This window comes from Tinamus guttatus, unplaced genomic scaffold (genome assembly GCF_059628265.1).
Source record: "Tinamus guttatus ecotype Peru unplaced genomic scaffold, ASM5962826v1 Tinamus_guttatus_pri_ptg000259l, whole genome shotgun sequence".
NCBI classification, from domain to species: Eukaryota; Metazoa; Chordata; class Aves; order Tinamiformes; family Tinamidae; genus Tinamus; species Tinamus guttatus.
The window spans coordinates 1,186,667-1,212,407 of record NW_028288793.1 but is presented as its reverse complement, the minus strand read 5'-3'; the positions used below and the strand labels follow the sequence as shown (position 1 = coordinate 1,212,407).

The 25,741-nt window shown below is 48.1% G+C and overlaps 1 protein-coding gene and 1 long non-coding RNA gene across 2 annotated transcripts; both read right to left on the bottom strand.

Annotated features, from left to right (window-relative positions):
- Nucleotides 1-5,146: 5,146 nt before the first annotated feature.
- Nucleotides 5,147-5,909, bottom strand: LOC148594323 (uncharacterized). Its single transcript, XR_015913515.1, has 2 exons — nt 5,697-5,909; nt 5,147-5,611 (listed from the first exon to the last, which is right to left on the bottom strand). It is a non-coding gene; the product is annotated as an uncharacterized LOC148594323 (long non-coding RNA).
- An 11,293-nt stretch (nt 5,910-17,202) lies between these two features.
- On the bottom strand, nt 17,203-24,525 carry LOC148594322 (membrane cofactor protein-like). Its single transcript, XM_088526916.1, has 11 exons — nt 24,354-24,525; nt 23,924-24,020; nt 23,187-23,272; nt 22,563-22,769; nt 21,816-21,998; nt 21,114-21,302; nt 20,435-20,620; nt 20,091-20,117; nt 19,844-19,910; nt 18,572-18,677; nt 17,203-17,377 (listed from the first exon to the last, which is right to left on the bottom strand). The coding sequence occupies exons 1-10, from the start codon at nt 24,481-24,483 to the stop codon at nt 18,587-18,589; spliced, it is 1,263 nt and encodes a 420-aa protein (XP_088383042.1). The 5' UTR covers nt 24,484-24,525; the 3' UTR covers nt 17,203-17,377; nt 18,572-18,586.
- Nucleotides 24,526-25,741: the final 1,216 nt, after the last annotated feature.

Genomic DNA, 25,741 nt, shown 5'->3' with positions numbered 1-25,741 from the left:
CGCTCGCCCCGAGGAGGGGACGTGAGGCCGGGTCCCCCTGTGCCCGTCCCGGCTCTTGGCTCCTCTGCCTGTTGCTGCGGGAGCAGGAGCTGCCCCAGGCCCGGCAGGAGCCGGGAAGCGTCAGGATGAGCTGCTCCGATTGCTCGGGACCACCAGGAGCCTCTTCCTAGGGAAGGAAATGAGGATTTCTCAGCACAGCGCTTCATCCCATAGAACAGCCCAGGGGCCGCGTCCCCCCTGACGCGTGGGGCTGTTTTCCTCTCCCCTCTCCTCCCATGCGTCGCGGTGACTCACGAAGCCTCGCGGTGCCGAGCGCGGAGCCCGGCTATTTCTGTGCTCGCGCTGCAATCCCCGCTACCTCCAGCCGCGCTGTCAGGGCACCTCAGCCATGCGGAGCACCCCCGCGGGCTCTATTCTTAGCAGCTAATAGCTGAAATAATTACTTTTGTCTCAGCGCTGTTGGCTCCTTGGATTTGGAATGTAGCAAAACCTCCCGCTCGCAGTTCCTCTGCCCCCTTTTCCCTTTCCCATAGAAGGCAGAGCAGCCTGAGGGTCTGGGGGCCACCAAGGCAAATTCCCAGCATTTCCTACACGGTGCTGGCTGGAAATGCTGCAAGGGATAGAAGCAGCGCTGTCATTTGAGGCTGCTAAATACCCTGAACCCAGCTCCACACGGGGTATAAGCTCTCCTTTGAAGACGCCTGCACGCTAACGTGATGTCGTCCCTCGGAAAAGGATCTTTGCTCCTCCAGCTGGGAGTTCCTGTGACTTCATGTAGTAAATTCCAGGGCTGCAGCTTTTCCAAGCGCTGGCCGGGTGCTCACCTGTGCGTTTCCACTCCAGTGCCTGCCCCACGGCATGGCCCAACCTGCACAAGGAAGAATAGGAGCATTTTATGTAAATCCGACTAACACGCACCTCTTCCTGGGGTGGGAATTCACCCTCCCCTCTAGCCCTGCAGGCTCCTGATCTCAACATCAGCTATTCCATCCACTTGCCATGAACCATTCACTATAGAGGAATATGGGGGTGGAGGAGAGAAAATGTTAATGCACAGACGAGGGTGAAGCACTGCCTGCCATTTAAAATACTCCCGCATGGACCTTGGTAGCTGTGCAAGTAAATGCTCTAATCTGGGGGCTGCCAGTCTCTGGTTCCCTGGAAATCTCCCGACGTGGTGATGGTTGGTGCAGCATTTGGATGCTGAGCAGCATTCGTGCGCATCACTGTACACAGCTGTGAAAACAGAAGGAACATCTCAAAGTTTTGCTTCTGCTTTTGTTTTATGACAGAACCTCCCCTAAATAATTTCCTATAAATTTCCTCTAAAAGCCACACTGTTCAGGCAGCTTCTATTTCAAATGACAGTTAAATTCACTGAGTGAGGGATTTTTTTTTGCAGTAAGGACTATAATTAAGCAAGAGGCACAGCTTGAGTAAAATCTGGGAGCAGGGAACTCCCAAATTTCAGTGTTCAGCTTTAATACTGATTCCATATGTGATCTGCGGCAGATTATTTAGCCTCTACTGCAAAATCATATTAATACCATTTTAAATAGGCACCCATTAAAAACTTGCCAATTCCCCTAGGTAACAACTAACATCATTATTCTTTAGTCACCATCAACGTAGACAATTGTTTCACAATAGCAAATAACTACGGAGGATTTTTTTTTTTTTTTAAGAAGACCAATTTGCTCAGTATTCCAGCTGTCAAATCAATAGAAAACTTTAAAAACTGATCACCTTCTGATTAGTGAAGGTTAGGGGAAATAATCGTGGCAGATTGTGTTATTGCACATGCTGCTGTTTCTTGAATGGAGCTGGTTGGGAATTCTGTGCTGAAATGTATTTTAGTCGGAAATCATCCGTTCACTGGAGTTGTGAGTATTTTGTGAGAAAGAAGAAGCTTTGACAAATTTCACAATTTGAAGAACAGATTTAGAAATAGTATTCCATGTCAGCATCTTGAAAAATACTGTTTAGCATTTTAAAACAGCTTTCAGGAGTTTGAGGTTGTAAATTGAAGAACACAGTGCTAAGCATTATTCTCAGCATTCCCCTGCCCGTCTTTACCCGCTCTTTGCTTCCTCAGTTTCTAACCCTCTGCTCTGAGCTGTCATTGCCCTGGGTTTTGAGGTCGAGGGGTTACGCAGATTTACAGCTGCACAGACTTGCTAAACCTTGGGCAGGAATTCGCTTGGCATCGTCGAGGCCTTTGGATGATGAGCGCTCACCCTTTCGGTTACACAGGAACATGCCCTGTTTCCTGCACTCCGATGGAAGGTGCGGCCGATGGCATCTGGAACGGGAGCCAGCGGCTCGCGGGAAGGCGGCACTTCTGCCTAGCGCCACTAGGGCTCATTCCTGGGAAAAGGAGCGCGCCAAGGGTCCTCCTTCGGGAATGGCCAGGGTGTTTTATCACCCACGATCCCAGTACCTTTTTAGACAACGCTCACGAGTTTCAGATATTCGTAACTACTGTTAGGGTCATTGTGGTGTTGAGAGTAGGAAAAACATGTGGGAGTTTCACATGAGCCCTGAAGATGCAACTCTGTGCACTGCTTGGCATGTAAGCATTGGTGATAACATTACTGCCAATATTTACCCTGAAAGCAACCAAAAACACCTAGTGAGAAATAATCAAAGCTCCATTTTATTTTCTCAGTGTATCACAACACTGATAAAATCACTCTGTGCTACAAGAACGAGTCAACTGTCTCATTTCTAAAGCCCATCTTTTATCCTGAAACAGGCTTATGTCCAGCTCCTTCGTGGATCTTACAGGTCCCCTTCTAGGCCTGGCTTTTGTCTTGTCTGTGCTGTGCTGGCACATTCCTGGTATGCTGTAAATCAGGAGGATACTGATGGGAAAAACAAGGAATTGGAAAAGCCCATCTGACCCTGATAGTTGATGGAGCTTGTGAGGTTAACCCAGGGGTAGGTGAATGCAACCCAGACTGTGCAATATCCCCCAAACCCCGGCCTGCTCCGGAGTGTCATCTCCGAGTGACTCATTTGAGTAGCCGTACTCAAATGACAGTTTTACCGTCATTAACTCGAGTGCTTAATCCTTGTGGCTTTGGCCACACGGCATGTATGGAGGGTTTCATCCCCGTGGGTTTCAGTGCATGAGAAAACACGTCTTGTGGCATTTCACTGATCGAGCGCCGCTACCGCGGGTCGCACGGAGGCTCCATCCCCCCCTGCATCAGCTGGAGGAAACCTCCCGCATTCCCTGTGCCGGTGTCTGCTGGATTTGCGAGGGACATTCTCAGCACACGAACACCCCAAGCTGCTCTCCAAGAGGCACGTGATGCTTCCTCCTTCCTTTTCTGAAAAATCCTGAGTGGAGCTTGCAATTCTTCTCATTTGTGTCTGTGTGTAACAGGTGTCATTTTCAGTATAGTACAGACAAAACCCAAAATAGCTCAGGCTCTTCAGACACTGTGAAGATTTAAAAAAATAGTGGTTAATTCAGCTTTGGTGCTAGAGAAAAACCCAAGGCTCACAGGCAGCACTAAGTCCAGAATTAAAATGGCAGATAGGGCTGGGCGATGGTGCTACTACCTCTGCCGTATTTTTCCAGTGGACTGTGCTCTCTCCTCTCGTACGTGCAGGCTGACGCATGAACTCCCTCATACCGTGCTGGCTCTGCACTAGCTCCTCTCGGTTCCCAGCTGCTTTATCTATCACTGATCCTCCTCCACGTTTCCCAGTTTTGAGGACACAAGGCTGGCGAGCACCGTTTCGTTCGCCTAGCGCTGAAGTTGACTGCACTGCTAGAGTTAATGCACTGCACTGTCTGTGGGCATCGAGGCAAGGAGAAACGATTCCTCTGCAACATTTCTCTTGCCTGATCATTGCTGAATCATGTAGCTGTTTGGTGAACTTTCCTGGACAGATTCTGGTGACTCCAGGACTGCAGTTAGTGAGTCCTCCTGCCTAAAGAGAGCGTTTTGAATCCGTGTGTGCGCTAACACTTACGATGGTGTTTGGATTAGGAAGAGCCTATAGCTTTCTAGCACGTGCTGTGACTTACTTGACATGGTGCCTTTGCTGGGTGGCAGGAGCACATGGAGCTCGGTGTCCTGAGGCCAACGCCGCGGGGCCGCCCGGCTCCAGCAGCAGTTCCACACTTTCATGCCCACAGGACTGGAGTTTGCTCATGAAAGCAGTTCCTTGGAGGCTGCACATGCTGCATGCACACCGAGTAGCACGCGGGCCTAAAATATTTTATTTTCCAACACCAAACAGTAGTTGCTGTCACTGAAACAGTTAATTAAAAAGCAGTAACACTGGAGAGCGTGTGTATGTGCGCGCGCATGTGTGTGAGTGTGCATGTTTGTTTTCTAGAGCCGAGAAGAGTTGCTTTGGTTTTTTAAAAACAGAAACCACCACAAAGTTGGCTGTGGTTTCAGCTGCGCTTGTTGGAGATTTGTATTGCTGACTACCAATCCTAAAAGAGTTAACCCAGCAGCGTGACTCAGAAGCAGAGAGGAGATGCGACGCTGACAGGCTTGGAAGGAAGCACAGAAACAGAGGTGAGGAACAGAATAACGACAGAAAAAAAAAGAAAGGAAGAAGAAGAAGGTGCAGCGCGCGGGAGCGACTTCTCCCTCGGCGTGCCTGGCCCTGGCACTGCTGGCACGGGCTCCCTGGAAAGCTGCAGTTCCGCCGGTATAACACAGGGAGCAGGCTGGAGAATTTAGAGCTGCGTCACAGAGCTCGGAGAGAGAGCGAGAGAGCAAGCTCCGTCGATAGGTCTACCAGCAACAGCCCTGCTGCAGCAAGAGGGGAGAGAGGCGGCGAGGGAGAGGGCTCAGGCAGGAGAAGTGTCGCCAACCCCGGGCACCGGGCTCCTGCCACCGGCCAGCGCCGCTCCCAGGATCCGATCCGGGCTCCGTCGCCACGGGCAGCTTCGCCCATTGACGATGCTGGAGATACGGCGCGCTTAATCCCGCGGGGAGGGAGAGTGGGCAGACACCGAAGGGGTTAACGGAAGGGAAATTTCTGGAACCTTCTATTCTGCGGCGCTCCGCAGCGAGCGCAGGGCTGAAGGCTGCGCAGATGGTGCACGGACAGAGCTCTTCGGTCCGGCTCGTCTCCCACGTACGTACCCTTTGATCTGGATGGGGCTCGGACGGCAGATACGTATTTTTAATTATTTGCAGGGCGTCCCCTTCCCCCATCGTCCCTAAGTTCAGATCCCCAAGTGCCCTTATTATTATTTTGGCTGGGTACGACTGCTCTGTTCTGCGTCAGAGCTGTTTTCTCAATGGAGCGATGGCACAGGTTGTACTAATGTCACTCTTGCCGGCATTGCTGTAATGCAGAGGAGGGCAGCAGTCGTGGGGGAGAGATGACAACTTTGCAAGGGCTGCTGCTTTCGGGTTCTGCCGGGGTTTTTTTATTCCCTGCTGTCTCCCTGGAGGCGAGCGTGTTGGCGGGGCTCGGCGGCAGGGCTAGCGGGCGCTCTGCGTTTCAGAGCCCGGCGGTTCGTCACTGCGTAGTTCGGAAAGTGGCGAACGGTGACGCAGTGCTCACTGCGGGGCACGGCGGCCCGCGCCGGGGACAGGTACGCGGCGCCTTCCAGACGCTTCCAGCCCAGCTGAAAGGGGTTAAGGATGAGTCGAGCCGGGGAGGCAGCATTTCGGGATTAAATGTCATCATTTTGGCGTTGGAAAGTTGTTTACCTTGCTCTCGCCGTGTCTCTGTGCTGGCAGCCGTCCAGCTCCCATGTGATAGTCTTCCCTGGACTGCTGCATCATTAACTAAGTGGCCGAGCGCGCTGCCGATTGGCCGGGGAGGGCTCTCGCCGCCAGCGCGCCGCGCCATTGGCCGGGACGGCGCTGGCAGGTGAAAAGCCCTCGCTGATTGGCTGCGGAGCGGGTGTCAAATCCGAGCGTGGCTCCAAGCGCCGGGACGCTCCGGCCGGGCTCCGGGGACAGCGGCCGCGCTCCGGGCACCGGGAACGTACTGGGGTCCGGGGCTTCCTCCTCTTGCTTCCTTCCTGATAAGGGAAGCGGCTGCCAAGCCGGGGAGCCCCGAGGTAAGGAGGGCGGCAGCACCGCGAGGCGCGCGGGGCAGGGGCTGCAGCGGGGGTCACGGGAGCGGTGCTCTGCGCCCAACTCCGCTCTCGTTTACGTAAGCCCGAATTTGCCAGAGTCGCGGTAGCATCATGGAGAGCTGAACACGGCCCTGTGAGGGTCTGGAAGAAAATAATGGCGTTAGAAAACAGGTAAAAGAACAGGACTGGGAAGAGGCTAGGTGAGGATGAACGGGAGAGCAAGGGCAGGCGGCGTATCCAGAGAGAGGACGAGGAGATGGAGGTGAGGAGAACGTTTTTACCCTCTTAACTATTTCCGATACTATTTTTTCCACCTCTCTTTCTAAAGCAATCGCCAGTGAAGATGGCAGCTCTGCCGGGAAGTCCTGACGACACAACCAGCTTTGAGCTTGGCCCTTCTGGCCGAGGAAGCCACCCGCTTCCGCAGTGGAGCGGTAACTGCGCGTAAGGCAGGGAACGTTACTCCTCGGCCTTTCGGCGTGTTGCATAAGCACAGGGCTGTGGTGGCACCCGCGTTTCTGTTACTCACTCGCTGGGATCTGGCGGGCAGGAAGGGCCGGGTTGGACCGTGTTCTCCGTCCCTTGGCTCGGCTCGGCCCAGCGGCTCCGTCCGGTCGCTCTCGGGGCCTGCGCCCTGCGCTTCGATCCCCAGCGCCACCTCCTTGCGCAGAACACAGAGGGGAGGAGACCTCCCCAAAGGCAGCGCCCTGGTAGGAAACGGGAGGGAAGGCAACACGCGGTAGATGCTGCTCCCCACCTTTTTCCTCCTTGCCTTCTGCTTCGTGCCCCCCTCCTTTTCCGCCACGCTCCAGAGGGAATTTCAGGCTCTTGCTGCAGTCGTCACGGCCCCTCCTGACTCACGGAGCCTTCGCTGGCTGTAGCTGCCTCCCTTGGAGCATCCTTGCCTCCTGCAGCGCCAGTTCCGCAGAGCAGGGGAACAACAGGAATAGCAGCAGCAACGGTGGTCCCTGCAGCAAGACGGACAGGCGTGAACGCGCACGTACGCAACCCCAGCACATCCCCAGTGGAAGCAGTGCTGGACAGCCAGAAGCTCCACTAAGAAATGACCTTGTTGCTCGGCAGACTGGTGGGTTCAGTCTGTCCTACCGTGCCGTGGGGTTGTGGGTCCCATTACCTTGCAGGGGTAGCGCTTCGGAGTCGCCTTCCTCAGGCCTCTGGAAGCAGATGCATCTGCCCCGTCCTGCCCGTGGCGTATTCATCCTTTCTGAGCTCAGTGTAAGGATGCATTTGTTTTTATTCTTTTTCCTTTGCCACGTAGATGGTTTAATTGCAATTAAGTGCAGGGAGGGAAAGGATAACGAGAGATAAAATAATTATTTCAGTGTTAAACTTCAGCTACAAATCTTGTTATGCATGAATCAGTTACTGCTCCCGTACAAATCTCGAGAACTTTGCAAAATTACTCAAAACAAGGCTAAGGAAGGGCTATGGTGTATCTCTGTAAGCCAGCAGTGGTTTGGGGCATATGAGTGGTGCTGGTACCATGCACTAGCGATGCGGGTAACTGATCCAAAATGGTTGTCAGAATACTGCCTCAAAAGGACTTGGAAAAGCTGTGATTTCTTACTCCCTCTCCTCTCGTGTGTGTGACACTGTGCAAGCTGATTCATTTCCCTGTATTTTGGTTTTCTCCCTTTGTGAAGCGGGGTCGGTTGCTCCTTGCAGCCCCAGTGCGGCATCATGACGCAGTATATTCGTTAATGCTTTGGCTGTGCTGGCAGGATACATGCAATTTTCCTGGGAGTTTTCCTGCGCGAGGACCGCAGGATTTGATAAAGGAAGTTAAGGATTGCAAATGCCCGTGCCGTAAACTCAACAGCGTTACCGTATGATCCTCTGCGATAGCCGAGGAGGGCTCTGCACGCCGAGGCAGCCATGATCCCTCCCTGCGCTCGCGCTGCCGACGCTCGCGTTACATCTGTGACGCAGTCCCATTTTGCCGTCGGTCGCTGTCTCTGCTCCACGGAACCGAGCTGATGAGGGCACAAGCTACAAGAGGGTTAGCAACGTTCATTTGACGCGGCTGGGAAAGTTCGCAGCGTAGCCGGCGCAGCAGGGCCAGCGGCACCCGCCTGTTTCCCACCCACGGCCGGAGGGCTGGGGAGGAGCGCGGCAGCACCCCTAGCCATTTTGCTGCTCGCAGAGCACACTCAGCCTGCAGCGCTGCTGCTGCTGCTGCTAATTTCCATGTCACACAAATACAGCATCGGGCTCCATGGCAGGAGCTTTGCTGATGCTGTGAGAGGCTTACAGTCTACAAGCAAATGTTTTTCTTTTCTTATTTGGGGAAAAATCCATTAGCGTGTCCAAATGCCAAGTATTTTTACCTTCACTCTCTGTACAGATCACTTGCAGACTTACCCAGAAAATTAATTGCTGCCTTTATTTTCTCTAAAACTTGTTCACGGTGTTTTCCTGCAGCTTAGCATGGGTGTGGCTGGGGGGTTGTTCAGATTTAAGTCGCATTAAGTATCCGTATTGCTGATGCTAATGGACAGAGACACCAGCAAAACGTTATCTATACGTAGATACAAATATTCCTAAGCCTGGGTTGCAAACGTGCCCTGTTGATGGGCCAGGGAGGGAGTTCTCCGTTCCGCTCTCGCCCACCGCGAAGTTTCACTGGAAATGAAGGCAGGGAAGGGCTCTCCGGCGGCGCTGGAGCTGCCGGGTTATGTAACGCTGCCACGGCCGGGCTCGGGGGAGCTGCGCTGCCGGCGGCAAGGTCGTTCCCGGCTCGCTGCCGGCGCCGACCGCTTCCCATCTCCCGCTCCGCGCTCCTCGCCGTGCTGACGGTGCTCGAGCCCCGAGCCTGGAGGGGAAGCTGCAACATTACGGCTCCTGCAGCACCGGGCTCTTGAGCTCCAGACACAGATCCCAAAAATTCCGGTATCTCCGAGGTGCTTTGGAACCTGGGTTGGCTTCTCCGGCTAATTCGGAGCCCTTGCGCCAGCCCCCTGGGCCCTCTCTCCTCCAGGGCTTCCTCTGCACTCTGTTCCTCGGGACGTATTTTTAGGACTAGGCATCAAGTTACTCTGCGTTCCGGGGAAAAAAAAAAAAAAAAAAAAAAAAGCACCCCTGCAGCCCCTGCATGCATTTGCATTTCTCTTCCTGCAGTCTTCATCGGGTGGACCACGAATGCATTGAGGTTGGCTCTAGTTTTCTCAGCTTCACAGGCCACACCAAATAGTTAATGCCTCGAGGATGTCAAGCAAAATAACTCCTTTCATGCCCATCTTTGCAGTAGCAAAATTCAACCTGGGGGCATCTTCCCTGGCTCTATTTAAGCGGAGAGGGACTTGGGGTCCAGCGGAGCCTGTAGAGGCCAAGCACAGCCCCCAAAGGGGCTTTTCTGACACTTAAGTTTTGTTACTACCTCCAGCCCCGAGTTTCCTGCCCGCACTGACCACGCTTAAAGCCAGCCTTGGCTTCCAGTATCGTTATCCTCTAGTTTTCCAAGGAAAGGAACCCGGCTGCAGGCAGCGAGGACACTTTGCTTGCAGAGAGGTGTATGTGATAGCTTGTCTGTGAAAAAGGGGGCCACACGGTGTGATCCAGCCCTTCGGCTTTCCAAGGCAGCTGTTTCGGAGCCGGGCACATCCCTTCACCCCCGGCACGAGCCTCTGCACCCAGGGCAAACGGTGCTCGGCCTCCGTCCGTGGGCAGGGGCTGGGCCTCCCCTTGAGCATGCACCGAAAACGCTGCTCCAACACTGACAACAGCTCCCAGAGACACAGCGGGAAAGGACAGGGAGAATCCGGGGAATAGGCACTAACCGGCTCAGACGCCTGCATTTGCCGGGGGGGCAACCAGGGATTTGGTCAGTGCTTTCCTCCCTCTTTTTGCCGTCTCTTTTTTTTCTATTTTTGACTCATTTTAAGATACGGCATGTCTCCTTTAAAAGCAGGCTACGTGTCAGCGAACCCGCGGCAATACCTGTTTCAGGATGCCCCTTCTTGCCAGAGGATGCCCTATCGCCTCCTCAACGGCACCAAGGGAAACACGACTGCGCCAGCTAGCAGGGAAAGCAGCCGGAGCCGCAGTGGGGATGGGAACACGGGATTCCCAAAGTGCCCCTGCAGACCACGAGGATGGAGCTGCCATCCATAGTGCACGCTGCACAGCGAGGCTCACGTTGGGAACAGGCTGCTCTTCTGCTTTCGGCCGCTTTGGGGGCCCATCACATCCCCTGGTGCTTCCCTTCGCTAACCACAAACAAACAAGAATTCTACCTGTCACCCTTTCCCCACCTCAACCTCAAATTCTTGCATAATAAAAATAAATGATTCGGAATGATAGGCAGCTTGCTGACAGCTCGATAAACCAGGCAAATGCTTTAACAGACTGCCTTTAACGGGACTTGAATTTAGCCAGTCAAATCCTAAGCAGGCCTGACTATTCCATTGGTAAAACAGGCTGAAAGCGACGAAAGGCGCTGCAAGCTTCTACCCAGAGCAAGCCACAACAGTGTCCCGGCTCCCTTTGGGGCGAGGGAGGGGAAATCCAGAGCACCTGTTTCGGAACTGCAGTATTTATATGGCAGTTATACAGCTGGGCTAGCAGCACACGCACTCAGGACAGTGTCTGGGGTTTTTGTTCTAGTCCTAACGAAGAGCGCGTGGGGGAAACCTCTGCTACGCTTCAAATGCGTGAGGGAAACGCACACTTTTGCTGCCCCTAATTGCAAAACGGCTCTAGAGCCACCTGCCATGGAGAGGCCTCCAATGCACTGGGTGATGCTGCATCCCCCCTGCCCTCACCGAGCCCCCGATGGACCAGGCTGGGGGTTAGGGCACATTTATCCACGGCTGCCCCACGCAGCACCGCACACGAACAGAACTGCACAGCAAACACACGCAGTCACTGGCTCCCCTGGGCTGCAGGAGGTTCAGGAAGGGTTTTTTCTGTCTTGTTTTGAAACCTTAGAAGTTCACTCATTTCAGTTCCCCTTACAGGTCGCCACTTGTTGTGTCACACCCCCCTGTCCTGCACCTGGCCCTGCCTCTGACTCACTCCTTGAGCCCTCTCTGCTCCGTGTTTTCTGCATTTGCTGTTGTCTGCCCAGGAATTCCTCCAGGGGAGAGCAGGGCTTGATGCACTGTGAGTTCCATTCCTGGTGTTGGAAATAGAGGAAAGAATTCCTGTTGCACACAAGGTCATGCAGAGGTCTCTCCTGCTTGCTGTGGAAGCCCAAGAAGTGCCTTAATAGAGAAGGTGCAGGCTGGCCTGTGCCATCCGGGCTTGCTTCTGCACAGCACAAGTTTTTACATGGGGAAGGTCAGGGCTTTCTTCCCATTTTGCCTTGGTCTTGCATAGAACACGTAAAGCGGGAGGAAGTTTGTGAAATGATTTGAGGTGCTGCTCTGGAAGAAGCTAAGTACAGAACCGCATTCCTACTAAAACGTGCTGGAAAAGTAGGAAAGAATCATAGAATGGACCCCCCCCCCCTTATTTCTTGAAAACTCTGGAACATTTTGATGAAAGCAGCTACAGCTGAGAGTATTTGCATGCCTCTGCACCTGGGTGCACCCCCTGCATACACATTCAGCACGCACCTAGCACATGCTTGGGGAAAACACTGGTTTATGGCAAGTTTGAGGCTTTTTGCACGTGTCTGCGTCAGCAGCTGGTTGCTCTTTCCCTCACCATCGTGAGCGGCCCTGCTCCTACCTGCTGTTAATGCCCCTTCTCGTGGCGTTCTGCCCGCCCGAACACGGGGCTGGCGCGGGCACGAAGAGCCCACGGAGCCGGGGAAGGGAGGACACGCAGGTTTGCAGAGCCCCTTGGTGAGGGGCACCCGGAGAGCCTCAGAGAACTGTGCCAGCGAGGCAGACGCTGGGGAGGGAACCTGCTTTCCACTCGTCTTTCACCCTGTTGCCCCAGTTAATGGAATTAGAAACTACAGCACGTATCTAGACGTAGCAATCTAGCACAGCTCCCTGCCTCCTCTCTTGGAAAAGAGCTGCTCTTCCTCCCATTTCCCTCGGCAGTTTCAGGGGGTGTTTTAGAGGATGTAGGCACCAAAGCAAATCCTTAAATGTGGTTACAAAACCAGTGGGCACAGTTGCTAAAAACCCAGGGTATCAATAAGCAAAACTCCATCCCCGCTTCCACTGGCTTTATCCCATCTCACAGCAGCTTCTGCAGCAGCACGGACCAAACCCGGGGCAGCTCCCACATCCTGTCCCGCGGGGTAACCGCGCGATGCGCTGCACCACGGTGCTGCTCAGACCTATTTCAATCCCAGAAATGTCAGCCGGTTATTTTCAGATTCTCCTTCCACCTAGGCAACCTCTGCTGAACCATTTACAGTTTTGCAAATGCTCCCCTTTTAGGCTTCATTTTAGCCCACAACTCCAGGTAGTTTTCATGTAACTTGTTCTCATTAAAAGCCATTTTGTGCTTGCAGGACATCAGACAATCTCTCATACGAATCTACATCTCCTCCCTGATTAAGAGCAGGTCGTTTACAAGCAGCGAGATAGAGCTGACAAAGGAAGCTCTGTTATTACTGTCATCCTTCCTTTACCTGTCACAAAAAAGCACCTGATTTCTGTTGGTCTATTGCCCTTTTAGATGACACTGAGATCCCAGGGATGGAAACATAGGAAAGCCAGGGCTCCACTTTACAGAGACCGAGGACTGGCTGCATCTGCAGCGGCACAGAAGATGCTTCGTGTACACAGCAACCTTCTTACTTACATCAGTTGCATAACCTGCACCACAAAAAGAGTTAGACATTTGCAGTGCTTGCTGGTAACAGCTCCCATGCGTGCCCCTGGCTAAGCAAGGAAATTACAGCCATTGTCCAGGCAGTCGCTTTCGTCATCACAGATCTCATTTCTCCATCAGCCCAAACTATTCACATGGTGCCAAGAAACCTGTGCCACCAAAACAGCCACCCAAAGTTCACTGTCTCTCTTTCTAACGAAATTAAATAAATTAATTTTTCTCCAGGTATGGTGGAGACGAAGGATTTTCTCTCGCAGCCTGCAGCCTTGCACAAGATGTGTCTTCCTCTGGAAGCTGGTTTCACATGGTGGCTTAGATTTTCCCACTTTGTATCTAGCACCATTTGAAATCAGTGTTCTAGGAGCAAGAATTACAGCGTGGGAAGAGATCAAGCAGCTGCTAAACACCGATGGCCTCCGCTCCTTAAAACAGCACGTTCTCCAATGGTTAATTCTTGGCCAACTATCCGCTTTGTAACATCTCTGATTTCCAGACACTATAAGATCACTGTAAACACCCTCTCCAGCTAGGGCCACATCAGGAGAAGCTTCCACCAAATGTACTGCTACTTAATAAACAATGGATACTGAGTTAAAGTTGTCCAGAGTAAAGTGAAGTGATCCAAAAGGTGCATGACAAAAATCAACATAGCCCTTATTGTTACTTGACGGGGAGATTTCCATGGAGGATATCTCCCTTATCCTACAGTCAGGGGGACCCTAACATTTAATTTACTAATGTAATCAAATGCATTTCTCCTCCGTGCCTCGGGATCTTGCTGCCCGTTCTGCCAACACCAGCCCCGTCCGCGAGCGGACGAGGTCGTGCTGATGCACAGGGAAACCACTTGGTTTTGGCAGGTTCATTGCTGGTAACTTCCAGCAATGTTTCACTAACCTCCTACCCTCGTGTACAAGCACTGGATGGACTCAGCTCTTTGCCTGGCTTCCCTCTGCTCAGACTGCACACAGAAAGGACGGTCGCTCCGTGGATGAAGGCTTTGACCACTGAGAAGGAGAGTCTTCTTTAAAGCAGGCGTAGCTGTCATCTACAAGAGGATTCTTCTCAGAGCCAGAAAAATGTCTCTTACACAGGCTGACCGATTTCTCTTGGTGTTCAGAGTCTCAGTTTTTGTCTAGCACCATTTGAAATCGGTTATGATGTAGGGGGAAAAGCAACAGTAATGGAAACCGTCATTCCCCCCTCCCCAAGTCCTTGTAGCCAAGCAGCACGGTGCTCCGGCTGCACGAGCACGAGCCCTGCCCCGAGCTGCGCCCGGGCCGACATCCCGCGGGAAGGAGGACGCTCGGCAGCGAGCTCGGCTGGGACGGCTGCTCCGAGGGGATGCAAGCGCCTGTGCAAACACCTAACTAAGATTCCTCAAGCCAGGGCACATGCTTGGACACGGCCACTTCTCCTTCTGACCAGTTATATCCGTGTGCTATTTGTTTGCCTTTAACCTGTTATTTGCGCAGATTTCTTTTCCTTTAAATAAAATTGTGTGCTACTTGGTATTGGCCTCTGTCTCAGGTAGACAGATAAACGCTTCCCCGCTGCTCAGTATCTAACTGCTGCCAGTATCCTCATTTCAGTCCCCAGCTCCATTTGCACCGTCCTACACCCATGACACGGACTCACGCGCGACGCTGAGCCCACCACACACCGAAACATCCCACGACTCAACAGATGTCACAGGATACTTCAAATAAGAGGGAAATGCACGCATTTGTTCCAAACGCCGCTGTTCAGCACCGTTCCCATGCTCCTTTCCTTGCACCAGGCCAGGACAGGCAGTTTTGCCAGTAGATGGCAACACCACAGCGTTTTTATTATAGCCAGCCTTTTCATGAGCACCAAGTACATGTGTTTGTTGTGCAACATGAGTCAGTATCATCAGCTCCAGATTCTAAAATGAAATAATTCACGTGGGACTTAGTTTTAGAAAAATGGCACAGCATTCATGGCAATTAGGACAAATTAATTTGCAGTGTCTAAGTCAAACTGCCTAGGAACAGCCTAGCCCTGTATCACACGTTCACTGCAACCCCACGAGACTTAACATTTTCTAAAGATATATAATCTCAAACTATCATCCTTTGCAATCTATACCTGCTAATTTGAGGATCACAACCAAGAATTAAAAAATGCAGCATATTAAGTTATTTTCTGTTCCATTCTCTAAAAGGCTCCATCCTATTAAGAGAGCCGATGCCACAATTTCTTTGCAAAGAAACCAAAGTAGATCTTGATGGTGAAACTTGGCACAATAAATGAGCACATTCTATTTACGTTTACTTAAAAAAGAGAGAATTATGTCTGTCACAACAGACAAAGGTGCCAGACGGGCGAGGGACTAGCTGCCATTGCTCTTGATTTAGTGTTTAGTTACATCAGTGCTGGCACGCTCTTTTCCATTAAGGTTTTATCAATTTTTTCAGGTGTGAATATTGTAATGTTTTGGAAACTCTGGAAAATCCTCTCTTTTTCCCAAAGGAAGCCAAAGACAAGAGGCTGTTCAACATACGTTCCCCACACTACGCACCCAAGTTCTCATCAAATACTTTTGTGCACAGTTAAACTTGGATCTGAACAGTCACCATCCAGCACGAGTTTGATGTGGGGACGGTCAGAAACGCAGCCCTTCAAGAACAATGGAAAACGGCTGTTTACCACGTGATAAATAAAAGACAAACACTTACTACTAAATAATTTAGTATTTTTATTTGTAATATTACAAATTGTTGCTAGGCTTTACATCAAAAATAGAAAAATAACCCAAACTTTTACAAAGTCTTTTCACTTAGGCATTAAGTGCATTTTCGCATATTGTAACACATTTGAAGATGCCAAACACAATCCAGCTAGCTAATGTGCAACATGTGCAGGTCCAATATATTAACACAATATTTACAAACAACAAATCATTACCAAACTATACATCAGCCACTGAAAAGGCACTAAACAACAAGTCGCTGTGTTTAGCCAAAATCCTCTTTCATAGCCAGAGGCCATTATGAACTCTAACAATACAACTGCTGGGATTGTCCCAAAGAGCCCTATAAAGCCCCAAATAGTCTCCCACTGCAGAACAATCTGCTCACAACAGTGGAGAACAAGCGCCAAGCTGCCACAGACCAGCACGAGCAGTTTAAACCCTGCCTCCGCCATCTGAAGTGAGGGAACTAGGTCCTTTTTTTTTCTGAGAAAAAAGAAAGGTGGTTCCTTCCGAGAAAGGTGGTTCTTGCAAATTGCCTGTATGTTCTTGGATAACAAACTCGGAGATTCACTAAGCCAAAAGCTGTCCTAATTTGGTTTTCAGTTATATTAGAGATCACATGCAGACGGTTAAAGAAATGGCTATCAGCGCAAGCCCAGGTCTTAATCCCGGGTTATTTCCGTGATGGGAGCTCCTGGAGCCACCATCCAACAAAACTGCTTCCTAAAGCAACCAGCCATCCAAAGAGCGACATTCCCACCCTTCCCTCTTGCCACTAGGTTGGCTTGGCTTCCTTCAAGACAAAAAGCTAGAAGTCAGACAGGGAAAGGCTCGTGCTTCTACACAGACATCCATATTACCCTGCACTATGGATTTACACTTGGCATAACAGTGTGGATACAGAGATTCAAAATATTCTATGTGTATATATGATTTTAAGGCAGGAAAAAAAAAGGCAAGGAAGCTAGGTGGATACAGCAACCTTCGTACCCTAAGAAGCAACATAATTATCTCTGAATTTGCCAGCAATGCTAAATAAAAGCCAAGCCTGCATCCTAGTGAATGCCATTTTGCTCCCAACGAAAGGGGGCTGCCCTGGGTTTCTCAGCACGTCTTTTAAATACTTTCTATCAAGAGGCCTCCAAATCGGAAGGTAGGGGATAATCTTGCTAGAAAGTCTTCCCTTTCCTATTCCAGCAGGGCCAGAAATACATATATGGCTTGCTTCCTTCTTAAAGGCAACAGAGAAACTACAGAAGTCTGATTCAAAGGCACCATTTAATTCATTAGATACAAAGAAGCAAACTTTGGCAGACAAAGAGGTAGTGCATCCAAAAGCTAAACTAAGAAATTTTGAATAAAGGAGCCTGAAACGGTACCAATCTCTTAAGCAAATAAATAATTATAACATGAACACAACACACATCATCATTTACATCCCCTCAACTGCAAACTAGAAGCACGTTAAGGAGCAGAGCTTTCTGCAAGGAAAGAGGCAAGAGGGAGGGCGGCAGCAGCCGGGCCGCGACAGCGGTACCGATGCAGACACAGTCCTGTCTTTTCAAAGGCAATTTCACACACATAAGAGACAAGAGGAGTAATCCATAAAGAAAAGCACAGACTTTTTTTCCTAATAACAATCCCCTACTGCAGAATGTATGTAACAATGTTTTCAAGGGCAGGAGTAGAAGGCATTCCCCTGCAGAAGCTCAACGCGAGTGCAATGGTTTCGTTTCTGACAGGCATGTGTAACTCCAAACTCCCTCCCGCCCCCAGGAAAGGCCATTCATGCTTTACAGCTCGTATATTTGGCAGTACATGGAGTGCTGTCACGTTTCCTACAAACAGAAAAACAAGTCAAATCAGAGATTTTATATTTAAATACTTTTTACATTTATTCTGAAAGCACATCCTCAGCTTTATTATTAAGCCAGCAGTTAAGGCCATGAGAGACCATCATTCCTCCTCAGCATATAAAGCAACCACCAGGCTCAGGAGACTTGAGATATTTCATGCCCTAGACTGTTAAAAAGCAAGACCCAAGGCCCAAATCAGCACCCGATCCAAACGGATCGTTTCAAGCGATGAACAAACCGTGCTGGACTATTAGCAGAAACTGAACACAGACTGGACAGGCCCAGGCCTCCTGATTCATCTGGACTGTGTTACAGTCTCAATACTAGCTAGTAGTTTGTGCGACTTTTGATTGAGTCCACTAAGACTGAATTTACAATATTTAAACAAACAAGGATTCAAATTTTTAGTTATATCCATGACTACGTACACCATACATTTGCAAATCCTTGAATTACTCAATACTCCGGAATTACAGGGCGTGTGCGTGTCTGTGTTATATATGCCAGCTCAAACTTAGCAAAAGGTCAATTAATTTTAAAATAAAAAACAAGACTATGCATTTAAAGACCTTTGCATTAATTCCCAGTAAGAGACCTAACATTTCAACAATTACCTCCTCACAATTTGTGGAATGGCAAAAAGCAACAGAAAGATATCACAACTACTGCACAAGCTCAGACCATTAAGGCAGTAACGAAAAAAAATCTAACACGATAGCACCTACACTGTTTAACACAATACTAGGCTCATACATCTGTGCTGCTTTTTGGCTCTTTCTAGGACTACGGAACTCCAAATTTGAAAAACAAATCAGCTTTTTATACCAAGGTTTATGAGACCTGGTTTGCATCTTCATTTATTTTTCTTAGAAAGTTAAAAATGAATCAGTTACTCATTTTTAAAGGCAACTCAAAGCTAAGATGCGATATGGGCAGTCACTCAAAGCTATCATTTGAGGTACTAAATGACAATTCTTTGTGTAAGGGTAACACCCACTACTCCCCTAGAATAACTGGCCATGGAAGAACAGGCATAGCTATTACAACCTTTTCCATAGGGAACTGCTGTTCACAGCTAGTTAGATTCCACACTTCCCCTGAAATCCAGAGTACACTAAAAAAAAACAGACACTAAAGCATCATTGCAAATGTCCAAATTAAGTGGAATGCATATACCTTTTTAAGATTCAATTAATTCATTTGTGCAGAGTCTTCCGTCTCAGATGGAACATTAGTTTTTAAAATACATGTTTCCTTGCAAAATTCATCAACTGTATACGAGCTGAACAGCAGAAGGGGGAAAAAGATCTAATTGAATATTCTATAAAAATGGTAGATTAAACACAAAAGAAAAGAGCGGGCAAAGAAAGACTTTTGCTGTAATGTGAAAACTACAGTCTGGCCAGTATCAGCACAATGGCTGTAAAGGCTCAGGTAATTCAGGAATCCAACAGCAATAAATGGTGAGATTTAGGCCTTAGTAAAAGCAGATCAAAGTATTTTCCTTGTCCGCAAGCCCAATCTACTTTCAGATGCTCCTAGCACGGAAGCTAAAGGAGAGGACTGGGTGCAGCAAGACTTTTCCTCAGTGAATTGTCAGGAATACGACACTGGATGATTGTTAGCACCACTGGGTTACACCTCGCCTCCTCTCTGCACCCCAGCTCTGTCCCCCCATGAAGGCAGAAAGCGCCTGATGCTACAATCAGCTCCCAACACTCACACCCTGGCTCTCCAGGCTGCAGATTATCCAAGCTACAGATTAAAAGCAAATGCAGCAGCACAGAAGTATACAGCCCCGCACACGCTGCTTACGGGGCCTTTTCCTTTAAATAAGCCTGTAGGATTTTCTGCAAGCTCCTGCTGGTAGAAAAGATGAACACACTGGTTCTTCGGGCACCCCCTCCGCTGTCCCTGCTGCATTTTCCAGAGAAGAGAGGAAACTCTTCACTCCTGGCACTTCCCGTTTATTTAAATCACCACCCTGCCTCTTAAAACCTATGGAGACTTTTCCTAAGTGATTCCAGAAATTATTCAGAAAGAAAAATAAAAAAAAAAACGAACAAACAGCTGAAGCTCACACAAGCCAACACTACACTGCTTCTATGATGGGAACTGGCACATTTCAGAGCAAACACACATTTCTTTCACAGTTAAGCACCCCTATGTCAAGCGTAAGCATGAAGGATGTTATTTTCCTTGAAATTAGCACAAGCATTAATTAGCAGTTCACCTGAACAACGGATACAAAAATAAAGCCAAACACATAGTTAAGCACTTAGCTTTCCACCAGCTGCTGTGATAAGCTCACGTATTATTGCAGAGCATTTTAAGCAGAAAAGGCATGTAAGGCTTGAAAAACTTACATACTTGTTGGCTCTTGCACAGTCACACAGAAATTGGCAAAAAAACAAACAAACAAAACAAAACATAATGAGGTTTACTCACCCTTTTTGAGAGAGGAACTTCTTATAGACCCAGAAGACTGCCAGCGACACTAGAATTGCCACAATTGCTTGAGGAAAAAAATTTAAAAAGGCTTAGAATGATAAAGATCACCACTATAACTCACAAAATAGACCCTCAAAAAACAGCAAAATAGCAGTATTTTCACCCTCCTGTCAGTCTATTCAGCACCCTCCCCTTCCAGCCAAAATATGCAAAATATCTTGCTCAGTGTTCACAAGATACTTACCACAGATGATGACGATAACATACACACCTAAAAACAGAGTAAATCAGTATCACAAGTGGAACATGTGCTTCTCATTCAAACATATAAATATACACCCGGGGTTATTTCAAACAGATCAGGCCCTTTTGCCAAGACAAGCTTTGTAGCAGGCCAGTTTATATCATAACATCTGCTACAGCTTACAATATTCCTGTTCTTAAATGGAGTTTACCAAAAACTCTTTTTCCTCAAGTCAAAACAAACGGAGAAGTTTGCATTAAATTACTTCTCCTAAACACAACAATACGTCCCATCTATTACATGCATTTTTAATTCCAATGGAAATTCGTGCAGTTCATACTTACTTAAGCTGCAAGTGGGTGGTTCAGGTATCCACATGTTTTCTCCAGCATACTGAATATTAGCTTCACCATGCAATGTGTAGCCCGCATAACATTCAATCGTAATAACATCCCCTACAGAATATGAAGGTTTTAATCCAGAAATTATCCTACCATAAGGGATGTACGGAGGGGGAACTACAGCCCCACCTGAAAAAGAAGAAGAATGAAATCCAAACATGGAGCTTAGTCAACCTTGCAGACTCCTTATATCAAAATGTTTCCTGCTTCCCAGTGGCTGCAGATACTTCTGTCGATGGATGTTTCACACATCAACAGAAAAACATGTCTCAACTTCCTCAGAACCAACAGCTGCAGCACAGCAACGACAACGTTGCTGTTATGCTGCAAGCAGCCAGTGCTCCTGTGGTGCAAAGGGGGGTTGCTCTAAAGCCCGTCACTGTCACAGGAAGACCTTTGAGAACACTCTCTCAACAGCATTTCATGCTACCCATCAACTTTTACCACTTTCTTCAAACAAATCTAAGACAAGAGGGGACAAGTACCCCCCAAACTCCTCTCAATTACTGAAATCCCACCCAAAACACTCTCAGCCTGTTAGAAGCTGATTCTTCCTATCTAGGCACATTGACAGGGTCTAACTTTCAGACACTCCATCTGCCTGGAATTCCTTCCTACTCACATGTGCAGTTTTGCAACATACTCCACATTTCACGTCCTTCACACATTGCTCTCATCTCTCCAGTGCCATCAGGAAGAGTGCACTGAGCATCGCATTTTATCTGAACAGACTCTCCTTTGCTATATTTAGTTTTCAGTGGAATTAGTTTTCCACCTGTGATCTCTGGGGCAGCACATCCATCTTCAGGGCCTGACAGAGATTTTCAAAGATAGTTAGAGGGATAATAACGTATTATAGAACATTCAAGTTTAAGTCACTCAGCCTTTTTATGAGAAAACATTGCTTCAAGACTTGGTTAATAGAGAATTGATATGTAACTGTAACAATTTACATTGCTCTGGGAGGACACTACAGATTTCTCCACATTGGGCACAACCTTAATCCTTTCTATCAGAAAGGAGCAACACTCATTTTTGTCTTGTATTTCTGTATGAAATGACTAGAACAAAGGAGCAACACTAACTGCAGTGTGCCCATGACCCGGGTTTCATATGCATGTCTGGAACTCAATTCATTCTCACCTGTAAAATCACACTAGGAAGAATCATCACAATACCCGGAACAGCTGCCTGTGTGTCAGACTCTGCATCAACTCCTTTTCCTTCAGATTTCGAACCACAGAGTAGTAACGGAAAATTTTAAAAGCAACAGACTAACAGCACTCTCCACATACAAGGAGTCAGGTTCTACTTAAAGACTTACTTTTTACACAAGCTGGTTTTGGGGGGTGCCAGGTGCTATCCTCTAGGCAGCTAACTGTCTGACTTCCAACCATAGAATAGCCTGGGTCACACTCAAATGTAATAGAGTCCTTATAGCTGTAGGAAGGCCCAAATCCAGTAATTTTTTTTCCATGCTCAACTTCCAGGTTACCACATTTGACCACTGAAACAGGTAAGAGAAAAATATAGCTTTGAAACATTTGTTAACAGCACCATTAGACATTGTATTCTCTTACTCATTAGTTGTTTTTCTTTTAAATCTAATCACTCAAACAATTTTGGACAAGCGTTATAAAAAAGTTTAAGATTTTTTTCATCTACAAAGCACAGGCTTTATGTTTTTCAGGCCTGGCTGAGCACAAGAGTTCTTCCTTCTCTCTTCACTATCTATGACGGAACTCACTTTCTTTCTCTCAATTTTTTCTTCAGCTGCTCAAGGTTTTACAGTCTTTTGGTCCTTTCACTTTGTTCTTGTCACTTCTATCAATTGTATTCCTACAATTTGAGTTCTAATTTCTGTCATTCACATTTTGTGAAACAATCAATTTGCACGCGTAATGCAGCTGATCTGATTACCACTGGAGTTGCATCGATTAATGGCAGCAGAGGATCTGTTCCTTCTTTTCCATTTCTCACACACCCACCCCTACCTTCAGGAAAGGGACATTCAAATTTGAGTCACAAAATTACAACAGAGAAAATATATCAAAAAAATAATAATAGCAACCTCTACATTCTGGAGGTGGTCCACTCCAAACTCCATTTTTGTTTTCATCGTATGTGCAAAAAATAGAATCTGAGCCAATTAGGGAGAAGCGATCCATGCCTTTGGGTACATCATTGCACCGATAGGTTACTGCTGTTTGATAGACGTAGCTCTCTCTTTCATCATAGGCCCCATTGGCTATACTTGGAGGTGGTTCACAAGGAATTTCTAGAAATAAATCAAATAAATTAGTTGACGGAATTTTGCTGTTACTTACCTCAAGAGAGGAGAAAAAAAATAAAATCAATCCTTGATTTTCAAGTAATTTCATTTAAAATCTAGTATAAAGCCATTTCTAACACAGGCTACAGGCAGAACAAATTGTTAACTGTGGTCACTTAGAATAGCAAGTTGCAATTCCAAGAAGTCTTTGACTTTAACCCCCACACACTAATTATCCCAATGACTGCAGTTTTTCAGCAGTCATTCTTCAGATGCACAACCTCAGTAGCTCAAAATAAAAACTGGTCCCATTTCATAATCATCTCTATAATAGCAAATTCATTTTACTGTGCAGTCTGTACAACTGTTTTTAAGTTTATATTCATCTGAATCTTGAACTTAAACATGGGAGTATTTACTCACGTTCACAGAAAGGAAGATTGTCACTCCAGGCAACACCTGTACCTTTAATTACACAGAAAATCTCTCTAGCTCCACGTAACCGGTACCTAGACATGAAAATTTTAAAGGGATGCAACGTGAGAAATCACTTATTACTGCACCAGGCAGCTAGAAGCTTTGTTTATATAAATTTTCTTCTACCAAAATGGGGGCACAACATAGCTTTTTTTAAATGAGAATGGTTTCTTAACCATGAGAAATCGTTACAGAGATGGCAAGTGCTCTTGTGGTTTTAAGGTCTGTACCCACTAATCACAAATACTTTAAAGTTACTAGTATTAAACAAAAAAGCTGTTAAAAGAAAGAGAAAATAGAGCCTGACTAAGGCTTAGCACTTTTGACTTCATTTGTTATAGAACAGGGACAGATGAGTTATTATTCCATATCATAATCAAGCACTGTTGATATATCATTTCCCCTTCCATAGAAGCATCAAAAAAAGTCATTAGAGAGAACACTACAGGTTTCACTCTGTAGAAATCTACTAAAAAAACCTTAATCCATAGTTGATGCTACCAGCAAGCTGAACCAGGGAACTAATTCATTTTTTTTTGCGGTTTATTTGTTCCAGGTAGAATTCAGGAGGCGTTTCAAGTCAGAATGGAAATGGGTTCTGCATAAGAAAGTTCACATTTCATTTCAATCTAGTCTAAACAGAAAAAAGAAAGAATATTAATTCACTTCCAAAAAATCCTTACCCTTCTTCGCATGAAAAAGTAACATTTGAACCAAGTTTAACGCCATATATATGAAATGCGCCATGTTCTAAGTCTTCTGGACGATTACATATTTTCTCTGTGGAAAAAAAAAAGGGAAAAAAAAAAAAAAAAGAACCTTATATCTTCCACAGTTATATATAGAGAATGAATCTTTGGCATCAACTGCCCTTAAAGTCAGTCTTCAAATCACAAATTTACCACAGGAGACATCTGTTTGGAGGAGCTCTCTGCAAGCATTTAAAAGAACTCTCAAAAGATACCTCCGTGATTTTTCCAGTGATAACTACGGAAAAATTAAAGCAACAATTAAGGGGTTTTTATAGAAGTTAGTAGAAAACATTATTTCTACCCAGGAAATAACTGAAATTGCCAGCTAGAAGGCAGGAGAAGAGCCACAAGCGTGCACTACCTGTACAGAAGGGCTCTGTTTGTGACCACTGCGAGTCCGTGCAAGTCCGAGTAAACGACTTTCCAGGGACCCTCCTGTATCCCGGGCGGCACCTGTACATGACCGTGGTCCCAGACGGAAAAGTCTGCATGTTTTGGAAGCTTTCCAGGAGCTCCGCGTAGTGAAGCCTCTCCGGAGGATCACACGCTCCTGCGGGTAAGAGGGAGCACAAAGCAGTCAGTAACCACCGACACGAGGAGAGACGCGCCGCAGCGCGACGGCGCGGGAGCCGGGTCGGTCCTCAAAGCTGTAAGGATGCATCAACACGTCAAAAAGGGGATGTTAACGGAACAGAACTATTATATATTATACACATATACATACATATTATATACGTAATATATATATTCATATAATATACAGATATATATACACACACACACATATATATTTATACCTTAATCACAAGCAAAAGCCAACTCTAAAACAGGTTGCTCACATATATACAGACATATGTATATACTATATATATTTCTATGACTATATATGTATTTCGTTTATATTTTACCTGCATCCAACGGGCAGCTGTAATGAAGGCTACTCATGCATAGCTATATATGTGGGGTTTTTTATTTTATTTTCAGTTTGTATTTTTTTTGCATCCAAAGGCCAGCTCCAGCGCTGGTTACTCACACATTTGCTCAAGTTCCTCCCGCCTGGTCAGGGCGCCTCCTTCCAGCCTCGGCCCCGACGATAAAATAATCCCAAATTCACCCGAACCCCCGTGCACCCCCTTCGGGGCCGCTTCCAAAGCGCACATGGAGGCGCGGAAGCCCCCGGGACCGCGCCCCGCCGCCCCCCGGCCTCGCTTCGCCTCAGCTTTTCTTCAAAAAACAGCAAAATCGGGGCAGAAGGAGCCCCCCGGCTGTGCCCGCAGAGGCTCCCCCCGCGGCTCACCCGGGTCCGACGAGGACAGGGACAGCGACAGCAGCAGCATCGCCCCGGCCAGCGCCGGCCCGCGGCCCCGCGGCGGCCCCATGGCTGCGGCGGCGGCGATGGCGGCGGGCGCGCCCGGCCCGCGGGCGCCACCGCGCAGGCGCCGCCCCCTTCCCGCCGCGCCGCGCGGCCGCCATTTCCTCTGCCGCCGCCGCCGCCCTTGGCGGGAAGGAGCAAACACCTCAAAATCGGTGCATCTGCCCCAAAAAGCCCGGGGTCCTGCGCCAGACCGTGTTAAAATACGACCTCAGAGCTTCAGCGACACAAGCAACCCAAAGCACTGCGTCAAGTTCTGCTTTTATTGGGTTAAACACCCTAGAAATGAGTGTTTCTGAAGGAGGGGAGCGGTGGCAGCAGGGGGACAGGGCCTGAGCTCGCTGCCACAGCAGGCAGCGTTGGAGATAACCCGCATC

Bases quoted from the DNA above. Each gene is read 5' to 3' on its own strand.
- LOC148594322 (XM_088526916.1), bottom strand. From the start codon at position 24,483: ATGCAGACTTTTCCGTCTGGGACCACGGTCATGTACAGGTGCCGCCCG. The intron at 22,770-23,186 runs GTGAGTAAATAC...ATTTATTTCTAG, and splicing joins CAATCTTCCTTTCTGTGAAC to AAATTCCTTGTGAACCACCT. The intron at 21,303-21,815 runs GTAAGTCTTTAA...AATCTCTGTCAG, and splicing joins AAAACCAGCTTGTGTAAAAA to GCCCTGAAGATGGATGTGCT.